The following is an 11,536-nucleotide window of genomic DNA, read 5'->3' as shown; positions in this document are numbered from 1 at the left end:
CACTTGATCTCTACAAGATGGGTGAGTTATTCCCATTAGAGAGAAAGGGAGTGGAAATTTAAGGAGAAAAAAAAAAAATGTCTGAATATATAACTGCTGATGCTGAGGGTACGATTCGTATGAAGCTGCTGAGCTAAAAATCCCAGCTCCGACGAGGAGATCGGGTCATATGGCAGAGAAATGGTGCAGACCGAAAGCTGTTGACAACAGTTAGGGGCTGCTTGCACCCCGTGTAAGGTGTGTAGCTTTTTTTTTCTTTCCACCTCCTCCCCACTCCCCATCCCCACCCCCGGTTTGTTTTGGTCTGATTTCCCCCGACCTCCCTCCCCTCCCCATTCCTTAGCATCCTTTGAGCCAGCCCTAGCCCTGCCTGCCCGCTTTCATCTTGCAGATGGCTAACGTGCCGCCGTGTTAGGAAAACTGTGCCCAACACATCCCGGCGCCGGGGACGAAGGAAGCTCCTTGGATCCCAGCGGAAGGCGGGGTGGGGGTGCGTGTGTGCGCGGGGCGTGCGTGTGTGTGTGTGTACAAGCGATGCCGGGCCCGAGGACCGCTCCCGGAGCTGCCTAGCGGGAGGAGTCCTGCCCCGCCGGCTGCCCGGCCCGGAGCGGGGCGGCTGCCGCGGGGGAGCCGAGCGCGGCCGGGGCGCTCCGCGGGAAGGGAGCGCGGCCTCACGCTGCCCGGATGACAGCGCAGACGACAAAAGCGGGCGAGTGAATGGCGAGGCTGGCAGAGAGAAGCCGAGGTGTTGCCGAAGCCAAGATGTCAGTGACTGTCGGCCAAGCCTGATAAGGGAGAGAGGGAGACCGGTGCGTGCCGACGTCCCCAGAGCCAGACGGGGAGGTTCTGGCTTAGCCACGATTGAAAACACCAGCGGCAGCAGCAGCAGCAACAACAGATTGCACCCCCCTCCCCCGCTCCCTCGCTCCTTGTCCTTCGACTCCGCTTTAAACCCAAGCAAGTAGCCGACGGGTCCAGACGACGATGCTCCGACTGAGCCACTGACAAAGAAAAGGCAGGTCACCCATCCCTGAAACCGGGCTAACCGGCTGCTTGCAAGCAGGAGACCTCTCGCTGTTGAACTTTTCTGTCCTGTGGTGATGCTGTTGTGAGCCTGCTGATCTGAAAGCCATCTCTTCTGGATTTCAGAGCTGGCCAGATTGGAAGAGATTAATGGACTGATCAGCTGTAGCTTTTGGATCTCATCAGGGGGCTACATCCCTTCAGCCCCTGTCACTCGGTGCTCGTGGTGAGGGGAGCAGGACATCTTTGTATAGGTGGGTCACTGGCTCGCTCCCATTTGAGGTGGAAGGCTGTGTTTCTTGTCACCGGGTCTCCTCCACAGAGGAGAAGAGGCAGATGAGACTCCAGGACTGCCTCCAGGGCAGAACTTTGTAGCTCTCTCAGCATCCCTCTGCAGCGTGGATGTGAGCCACGGGAGCTGGGGATGTCTGAGGCAGTCTCTGCCAAGTGACACCTAGCAGCTGCTCCGGAGGTTTCTGCGTGGTCTCACACTCAAGGGCTTTGCCTGTTGTGAAGATGTCCATGGTGTTTCTGTGAAGCTGAGGTATGGCTGCTGGAAGGTTACTGCTGTATGCTGGCCTCTCTTTAGCTCTGTGTGCCCTGGGCATGCTGGCTGTGGCAATCTGCTCAGACCATTGGTACGAAACTGATGCCAGGAAGCACAGAGAGAGGTGCAAGAGCATCACTACTAAAAGAAATGATCCTGGCTTCATTTATAACTCCAACAACAACCTGCCTCTCAGGGCCAGCAGGTCTAGGTTGGACCGCTGGGAAGGGAAACTCCTCTTGGCAAGAAACAGGAGGCAGATCTTTGCTATGAGCGCAGTCGACGAGTGCAACAGACAGTACAACTCGACCAACATGGGGCTCTGGAGGAAATGCCACCGACAAGGATTCGACCAAGAGCTGGAGGAGCTGATTGCCAAAGGTAAGGGCTGTTTTTTATCAAATGAATGTGCCAGGTCACCCCTGAGCTGAGCAGAGGCTGAGCAGTGTTATTTGGGCTCACAGATGAGAGCTGGTGTCTCTAGCCAAGTACCTCTCCTTACAATGGATGAGCTGGCCTGACTGGGCATTGCTTCCCAAAGCACTGCCAGGGCAATTTCCCATGGGACCTCTGCTGCTGAGGCTTGGGGTTTGGGAGCAAGAAGGCAATGGGAGTGAGAGCAGACACACCCCAGTATATCTCTCTCATGTCTCTGTCTCTCTAAGCTTAATACAGTCTGCCCATCACCATGGTATCAGATTATTTTTCACATAAAAAGTATTAATAAAGCAGGCATTGGATTAAAAAAAAATATTGGATCCTGGTGACTCAGGCAAAGTACACATTATTTTACTGGATGCCACACATGTCTGTATTTCATTATTCCCTTACCAAATACCCCATCAGTCCCAAAATACACCATTTGCATGTTCACATGTAGGCTTTTTCTATCCTCAAATGGAGAGTAAACAAAGAGAAATGCTAAAGAGCAGGAGGAAACCCAGCTCACTGTTTACATTGAGATATGTTTTGGATTATTTTCAACGTCTACAAAACATTACATGAATTTACTAGGAGTGTTAGAAAGGAATAATTTTCTCATGGGGTGGAGATGCATCTGTTTCCCTGTAGCATTTTGGTCCTGTTTTTCTTGTCTTTTGGTCCATCTTCTTGTTTTTTCCTCTCAATGTACCAGTTCAAGGTGATGGTCAGTTTGCCTCAAATGTTTCTTTGATCCAAAGTATGGGAAGGGGCGATATGCATAAAACCCCAGCCTAAACACCGTGTCTACAAAAGGTGTATGTTCTTGCAGGATGATCAGGGTATCAGTAAAGGATGACAGCCTCTTTGCTACCCACAGCATGGTTACTCCATACAACAAAATAACATTTCCCTCTAATGGTTCTTCTATTGCATTCAGGTGATTCTCTAGCAGTTTGTTTCCATCACAGGGAAATAATTGCTTCTTACACTGTGCAATCTTTAAAAATACTTGTTTTCTAAACATGTTCTCTCTTCCAAACTCCCTTGATAGCCTGCATCAATTGCCTCTTCAGACGCTGCAAGCAGAATTATTGCTTAAAGCTAATTTTTCATGAGGGATATACTCTCACAAGTGTTTGTCAATGTATACATTTTGTTCCATATGCTTTCAAAATGAGCAGTAGAGGTGAATAGCATGGTATGGACTTGCACTGAAATAGTACAAACAGGTGGGAACCTAGATCACCAGTTGGGATGGATACTATCTGTGTATCTGTGTTGCTAGTGACCCTTAATGTCTTGTTGCTGTGAAATGAACTGGTGGCTTCTGTCCCATTTGTAATGGATAGGAGAACATGTCCAAAACTGGTCAGCACCCTGGCATCCTGCTGCTGGCTTCAGTGCTGAGGGAGGGATTCCTCTTCTCCATGCAGGTGAGAGCGTGGACGTGTGCTGGGCTGCCTGCAGAGGGCTGGACAGCTCTACCACGTGGGCTTGCTGTGCTCAGGGCATAAATAAAGAAATTCAACCTTGACAACAGGCGAACATGTCACCTTTGGCAAACAGTTACTAGAGAGGGTTTTCATCTTGAAATAAGTGAGACTTGTTCCTCTTTTGCTGCCTGCCTTGCCCTGGGTTTGGGAATGTCCATTTCTCCTGCCAGAAACTGCTGACATTGCCTGGCAGTGGGTTATGTGTAGTGGCAGCTCTGGTAGATGTTAACCATAGAGAAAATGTGGCAACTCAAGCTGAGGTGGTTAAGTGTGGGAGAAGACAGTCATTGAAGGATCCCACTGTAATTTGTGTGTTCGTGTGTGTGTACGAGTGTGTGAATGTGTGTGTGTGTGTGTGTGTGTGTGTGTAGCCAACTAACTCTAAATATACAGTATTCAGCTGGTTTTCAAGGGATTCCCAGGCTCAGGTACGGCGTGTGTTCCTGCACATATGTGTCTGCAGATGGCTAGATAGCCACTTTGCAGATCTGCTGCCCCAAGGTCAGGGGTGCAAACTGTGCACATAAGGGAAGTTACGTGCAAATATCAGTATGTGTCACCCCTTGCCTTCTTTAAAGGTTTTTTTGATACACATTTAAGAAACGTCTTTTTACATTGAGAGAAATGTTAAAGGAAAGAGACTCACAACACTGAATTCCTACATTGTAGTACAATTTGATGGTCTTTCTGGAGTAAGGATCTACCCATATAATAAGTCTCAGCCGTGATGAAAAGTCACATATGTTAGCACTAATGTTGTAGATGTGTGCTGCTTTGGCACCTCCAGATTAAAACATAGAAAAGCAAATATAATATCGAATTGGTAAACTGTTTGACTATCTCAGAAACAGAACTGAAGATATTAGAGGGTTGATCATGTTACATTTTGTTAGATCAAAAAGAGCTAACAGAATTTACTCTCCCCTTACCAAAAGCAACGTAAAATACTCATCTGTTAAAAATCCTTTCACACCTGAGCCACTAAATTAGAAGGAGCAGCTTTACATGGGTAGTCAACTAGTGTCCCTGTTCTCACCTGAGGCCAGCTACTGGACTGTTTCTTTACAATCATCAGCTATACGATGAAAGCGCAATAAGTACATTTGCCATTGCTGTTCGATGTTGAGAACAGCTCCCGAGTTCAAAAGAAGGCAGGTATTCTAGGTTCCTCCCAACAGCACTACCTTGCTTTTCTACTTTTGATTCCATGGCAGATGTTCATCTGGAGTTAGAGGTGGCAGAGGTGGGTGCCTGGGAAAAGCAAGCCCTGTGCAGGTGTGAAGAGATGCAGATGTCCTCTACCTGTAGTATTCCAATACCCAACCTGGGGTATATATTCCTGCACAAATGAAATCTCTCTCTGTATGAGCTCCAGGGCAAATACCACATAAATGAGAATGTTACTGGTACATAGGCCTTTTACTCTTCTTCCTCTACTCGCCATTAATTAAATCTAGCACACTTCTTCCGGAACTGGAGAAACTAATGCAGGTTCTGGCCCCAAATACTGTGTGTAATGCTCTATGTAATTGAATGTAAATGCTATTAGTGGCTGGCATTTTTTTTGTTGATTTCTGTTTGTTTGTTAGTTTTTTAAGCTAGTCAAGATTGAAGTGATCCATTTGTTTTGAGACAGATCATAGAATGGTTTGAGTTCCAACATTTTACCCTAGGCAGAACTTCCAGTATTGAAAATGGTAGGTTTGCCTATCAAAAGATAACAAAACCTGGTGATTAATAGCCTAACTAGCTTTGCAAATACCCTGCAGTTATTCTGCTTATGAACTCTGCTGAAATTAATACAAGCTGTAGGCAATAGCTTGTGGCAGGATCAGGCCCTATGGTACTTGGAAGTATTTGGATGCCAGTGGTTTTAAAAATCAGATCTGTTTCTGAATAGGATGGGTCACTTCTATATTTCTCTTCTGTATTTATTACTTTTTACTTTCTGATGAATAAATCAAAACCTTTATGTTTGATTTCACTAGAAAAACTGGAGTTCTGTTGCTTCAGATTTCCTATGGATAGATATAATAGACACTAATGCAGATGTAAAATAATTGGTCCTATTTAGATTTCTCCTATCCCTTTTTTATGTTTCCATAGAGCTGAGGTGCACATTTAAAAATAATACAATTAGATAATTAAACCCAATTGTCACAAGTAAGCACACTCAGTGAGAAGCACGCAGGCATGAGACCGAAGGCCTGAAGAGCATTCTAAAGCTGCATCAGAATTAGGCAGTTAACTTGTTCTCTTTGTTGTCATGAGTGAAAAGAATAATCAAACCAGAAATAACAGAAGTTAGTCAATCTAGAAATTATTGGAGTTGAACATGCAAACCTAGGGCCCAGCCTTGCTAACTTCTCCTCACCTGAATAAGCTTTAATTCTTGTGAGAGGGTTACTTGGACTAAAGAGAAGCACTCTTACACAGGAGGACTAGTCAAAAAGAAAGAGCTTAAAAAGCTGGTCCTCCGATTCTGCTTTTGCATCTGATTAAATCTTAGCATTTTGGGACCAGAATTTCACTCCTGACCCATCAAGCCTTTCAGAGTGAAGAAATGCTGGCTCTGTGTTTGTTCATCACAGTACTCTAAACTTCTTCCATTTCTCAGGGGTCTGTCCAGCCTCCTCTGTAAATTAAATAACCCTGTTGCTTAACACTATATCCTATTAGAGCTACTGTTTACTTGTTTACCACTGAGTTTCTAGGAAATGTGACATTCTCTCACCCTACTAAAAAAATCCCAGTGAACTAATGACTTCCAGAGAGTTGAAATGCAGGTAAGTGTCCATTTGTGGCTGGGAGAAGACAGAGTTTATGTTGTGCTTTGGCAACTAGCAGCTCACAACTCCTTGCGTATGACTTGTAGTGAGTCAGAAAAAAACCTGGAAGCCACAGAGTCTGTCTGCATCCTACAGCAACGTTGCTCAGATGCTTTCCTGCACTAGTTGAGAGGAAAGCAAGAAAGGAAAAAAAGGAATTACATCATTTAATTATAAAGGTACAATAAAGTAGATGAAGAAGTTGCACAATAACCAGAGTCGGTTCCATTTAGACAATTACTACTCAGAGGACCTTTCATCTCGCTTTTGGAAGGCTGCCAGTTAAACCTGCCTGGATGGGGCTCTACTGCCTACCATTGGAATCCAATTTTATTAAAAATAAAAAAAAAATACAATGATCTTATTATTTCAATCTCCCTTTTACCTTCCTTCTTACCCCAAGATCCATGGAAGTCATAGTGAATCCTATTTTAAAAGTATTTTATTGTGAGTATACTTAGCCAGTGTCGCCACTGTAAAGAAAAGAACAAGTAATTCCTGTGCAGCCTCCCTCTGCCCCAAATGATATGTGAGATTTCTAGGATGAAAGAGTTTTCTGGTTTGGTTCGTCGGATGCAGAGCACAACCAAGGAGAAAGGCTTAACAGGACTACTCTGGCCATCACTAGGGATTATTTATACACAATTGGAAAAGCCTGAAGAGAGGCTAGTTGCAGCCATCTCTAGGAGTTAAAAGATCTATTTTTGTACAACTGCTTGCAATACCTTGCAATGCTGTGGATTTGACTGTTACCATGCAATGGTTTTGCCAGGTAAATTAGGACAGCTGTTTTTTTTCATGTATACTTAATTAGTTAAAGAATCCAAATGCGTTGTTTAAAATGTGTGCTTGAAATCCCAACTGTTTTCCGAGTGGATTCATTATAAAAAGGACTTTCTTGAAGTCTTCATTCTGATCCTAGTGAAGTAAATAGCAAATGTTTTCTTGAAGGTGGTGATGCAGCAAGTTCAGGCCTTTAGTGTTTTCTTAGAGGTTAAAATTGTCCCTGGGTAGAAAGGCCAACGGAAGATCTCTGCTCCCTTCTGTCACAGCAGAGTTCTGCTGGAGAGATCCAGAAATATTTAAGCAATAGACAGCCTTTAAGTTGAATCTTGAGCTACTCAGGTATTTAGCCTTCACCGTTTTTGATGCCATAATTGTTCTTTGTCTGTTGATGTAGATTGCAAGTCAAATAACTGCATTTTTCTAAGGTACGGCAAAGATTTTCTTGTTCAGAGATTCGCTAAAATCATGTAATGGCTGAAATCACTGGTGTTTCATGCATGTGAGTTTCAGGAGGACTTGGCCCGTCATATTTTAAATATGCAATTTGAATATTTTAATTGCATAAAACTTACATAGCAATTCATTAAAAAATATCTTTGCCACAAGTGATGAGAACCTGACACGTTCCTCTGACACATCTGAGATAATTAGTTTGATAATATATATCTGCTAAAAATACTAAGAACATATATGTAATTTAACAGAGCTGCAATGGTTTTAATCATGCTGTTTTAAAGGGCAAATTTCAATCAAGCTGTTGGCTTTCAAGCAAAATTGCCAGTGAAGACAAATGGAAATTTTGCCTGAGTAAAAATGACGGGATCATGCCCTCCTCAAGAGAATCGGGTATTTGCAGATCTGCCTGCAGGACTGCATGCTTAATTCCTGTTCATTTAATTGAGCATCCAAATCCTTTTGAGAAATCTCAGCATTTTTATCCTTTCTGTCTATTGCTTAAAAACTTTTCTAAGAAGTGTGGAGGAAAGATTTAATACAAGTGCAGATGTGTTCTGTTTACTGTAAAAATAAAACTGCAAAAGATTATTTTACTTAAATAGGGGTGAAACGATCTGAACTATTTTGTCATCACTGGCAATAAAAATCCGTATTAATTTTGCTTTTTCTCATTGAAAAAAATCTTTCTCTGCACTCAGAATAAGTTCAGGAGTCAAATGAGTTCATTAACTATTGCAGAGCCAATAAATGAGGAAGAAGACTTTATGTTTTTAAGGTTCTGCAAAGAAAATGACAGTCATTTATTATGCAAATTGCTTAATGGCTCATTGCTATCAAAGTGTTGCTGGAACCCTTGAGTACATATTCACCTCTTTAAAAGCAAAAGGAAGAAATGAGATAATATTTCCTATTTTTTAAGGAATAAATAAATAATTAAATGAACAAACAAACAATGCAGATTTTGTAATCCAGGTGCCCTTAACAGAACATTCAGAATAGAATTCACCTAAAACAAAAGAACACAAACCACTGTGTTTTCTCTGCAGGAGAGAAATCAGACTATAAAATGGAAATTTCCCCATTTTCTTTCTCATAAAGACTAATTCTTCGACAAATAATTATTCAGAACTGCCCAGCTGAGCCTGCTGAAATCATAATCCTGTGTAGATAACTCCAAAGTAGATGGAAGAAAGGTTGTACTGCAGTTAGGGCAAGGCTTACAAAGCCAGAATTTGGTCCAAGCTCTGCCATAGTCTTTCTTCATGACCTGAGGCAAGTGACTTAATTTCTCATACCTCAGCTCAGTAGCAGTATAATAGGGATCTCTTTCATTATTATTAATACCAGTTAGAGTTCTGCTGTTGGATTTATGAGCCTTAATCATGGATCAGAAAAATGTCCCTGTCCTTTTGACATGTTGCCGCGCTTTAAATATTGGTGAGTAATGCAGCCTTATGAGAAGGTATAAGGAGACAAGAGGGTAATTATGTTCAGTGGAACTGGTAGTGGTTATAAAGCACCAGCAGGCTTACCCCATTTCTGTAAGCACCACCAAATGCTGGATTCCTAGAAGAGCTGTAAAGAAGGATAGTGAATAAGAGGTGTGGATGTTTACAAGGTGGTCTTCCAAAGACTCAGGGATGGCACCAGAAAAATTACAGGTCATGTCTGCTTGAAAAATTAATAAGTAGGTGATGGGGGCTGACCTCTTTGGTTGACTGTAGGAAGAAGTTGACATTTCCTTAATGAAGACAAGTAGATTACGCTAATGAGAGAGATATTGGGACAGCAGTCTACAGCTGCTGAGATAAATAACGTGGTCAGAGTGATGTGCTAAGAAAATAATATTTCTAGCAGCATCCTGGATGGTTACATGGAGGGCAAGATCACATTTGTAAAGGTCAGAAAATGAAATATTGTAGTAATAAAGGAATGAGATAATGAAAGCCTGGATGAAAAAAGAATATGCAAATCTTAGACATCCCCTAGATCAGTGGATGTGGTGTGAGATATGAGGTGAAGATATTGCTCCAGTTGTTGACCAGAACAACAAGGAGTTCCCAGTAGTGCCCAGTGATGGGACAAGTAGTAACAGTCACAAGCTGGAATACAGGAAGTTCCACTTGAATATGAGGAAAAACTTCTTTCCTGTGAGGGTGACAGAGCACTGGCAAAGGCTGTCCAGGGAGGGTGTGGAGTTTCCTTCTATGGAGGTTTCCAAACCTGCCTGGACACATTCCTGTGTGACCTGATTGAGCTGAATCTACTTTACCAGGGGATTGGACTAAATCTAGAGATCTCTTCCAACCCCTGCCATTCTGTGATTCTGTGAATGTGGTTTTGTGATTCTGTAATAGTTTTGGCTGTAATGATGAAGAGGGGAATTTATGAAGAGAACATATAGTGAAGCAGGGAGAGGAACATTAGGAACTCTGTTTTAGCTACGATAAGCTCAGTTTGATATCTTGACTATGAGAGAGTATTAGAGAGACTGTGAGTAGGCACCTAGGGTGAGAAGTTTGTGTTAGAGGAGTGAATCTGAAAATCGCTGCACAGAGATGATAGTGGAATATGTGTTTGTAGTAGAAATTACCAAGTAGTAAAATACAGAAAGAGCAAAGCCCCATATATTTCCAGCAAAGCTGGCAGAAGAAGTATCTTCTGGAGAGTATGCAAAATTCAAATGTGCTGCAAGAGAAGTGTGTAATGTCATGGTAGCTGAAGAAAAACACCATTTCACATTGAAACAGCACAGGAGACTACTGAACGTCGCTGACATGCTGCAGCAGATGAAAAGAGTATTCAGACTATGCTGAAATTTGTCCAGTATGTTAAGGCTTTGGCAGCTGCAGTTGCAAGGGAGAGGAAGCTGCACTGAACTGGTGGTGGGGCACTCCAAGCAGTGTTTGTACCTGGCACATTCAAAGAGGTTGACGGCGAAAGGGAGGAGAGAAAAAGACATGGTATTTAGAGAAAAAAATAAATGTTTAAGAGAAAGAATGTTCCAAGGTGAGAATATTTTAGGAGGAAAGAATTTGAATGGTATTTGTGTTATAAGAGTAAAGAGATGGAGAGACGTGATAGGTCAAGAAGAAGGACAAGAGAGGACAAGAGGACAAGAGCGTGAGAGGACAAGGATGGCCATAAAGGAAGTCAGGAGGTAGGATAAGACTGGCTCAGTGGCAAATAAAAGAAATGAAGGAAGAGAGTTGCATAGGAGGATTTTAATCTATGGGAGAGAAGAACGATAGAATCATAGAAATATTTAGGTTGGAGAAGACTTTTAAGACCATCGAGTCCAGCCATTAACCTAGCCCTGACACATCCACCACTGAACCATGTCCCTCAGCACCACATCTACACATCTTTTGAATACCTCCAGGGATGGTGACACAGCCACTTCCCTGGGTAGCCTGTTCCAATGCTTGATAACCCTTTTGGTGAATAAACTTTTCCTAAGAAATTTTCCTGAGAAATTTTTCCTAGGAATGAGGAAGGAGTTATAGAAGAGGAAGAGGAACCAGAAGGCAAAGCTACTGGAAGAGGAAGATCGTAGCTTGTCATTTTTCTCATGGAAGAACTGGGTGAGATCCTGCAAAACAACTGAAGCGGGTGTTGGAAGAAGTGGGAAGGTCTGAGGAATGAGTCAAATGTGGCAAAGAGGTGACTATGACTCTGAGTCTGAGATTTAACTGAGCTGAGCTGGAGTAGTAAGTCTAAGAAACAAGCAGAACTGAATTATGGAACATTGTGTTTATAATGGAGAAAGTTATCCAGGCAGTAAGGTTCCCATTAGAGATGCTCAGTGTGTGAGATATATCAGAAACCAATCGGTATGAGTCAGTTGGGATTTGGGATAGCAGGGCAGGAGCAGATAGGGGAGTGGAGTGCGAAAGGGCTATGAATGAATGCAGAATAGATAACATCAGCATATGAAGAAAGGAAAGAAATTATGAAGAGGGTTATCCTTAATAGAGATA

The 11,536-nt window shown here is 42.9% G+C and overlaps 1 protein-coding gene across 2 annotated transcripts in view; it reads left to right on the top strand.

Annotated features, from left to right (window-relative positions):
• The first annotated feature begins 428 nt into the window (after positions 1-428).
• The window catches only part of TMEM178B (transmembrane protein 178B), a 235,207-nt gene continuing 224,099 nt past the window's right edge, over positions 429-11,536 (top strand). For both annotated transcript variants that reach the window (XM_062010848.1, XM_062010839.1), the window contains exon 1: positions 429-1,951. In XM_062010848.1, the coding sequence (XP_061866832.1) occupies positions 1,570-1,951 (382 nt within the window). In that variant the 5' untranslated portion in view covers positions 429-1,569. The remainder of the gene's footprint in view (positions 1,952-11,536) is intronic.

Source organism: Colius striatus, chromosome 1 (genome assembly GCF_028858725.1).
Source record: "Colius striatus isolate bColStr4 chromosome 1, bColStr4.1.hap1, whole genome shotgun sequence".
Classification (NCBI taxonomy): domain Eukaryota; kingdom Metazoa; phylum Chordata; class Aves; order Coliiformes; family Coliidae; genus Colius; species Colius striatus.
Note: the sequence above shows the minus strand (reverse complement) of the source record. Positions and strands in the feature narration are given on the sequence as shown.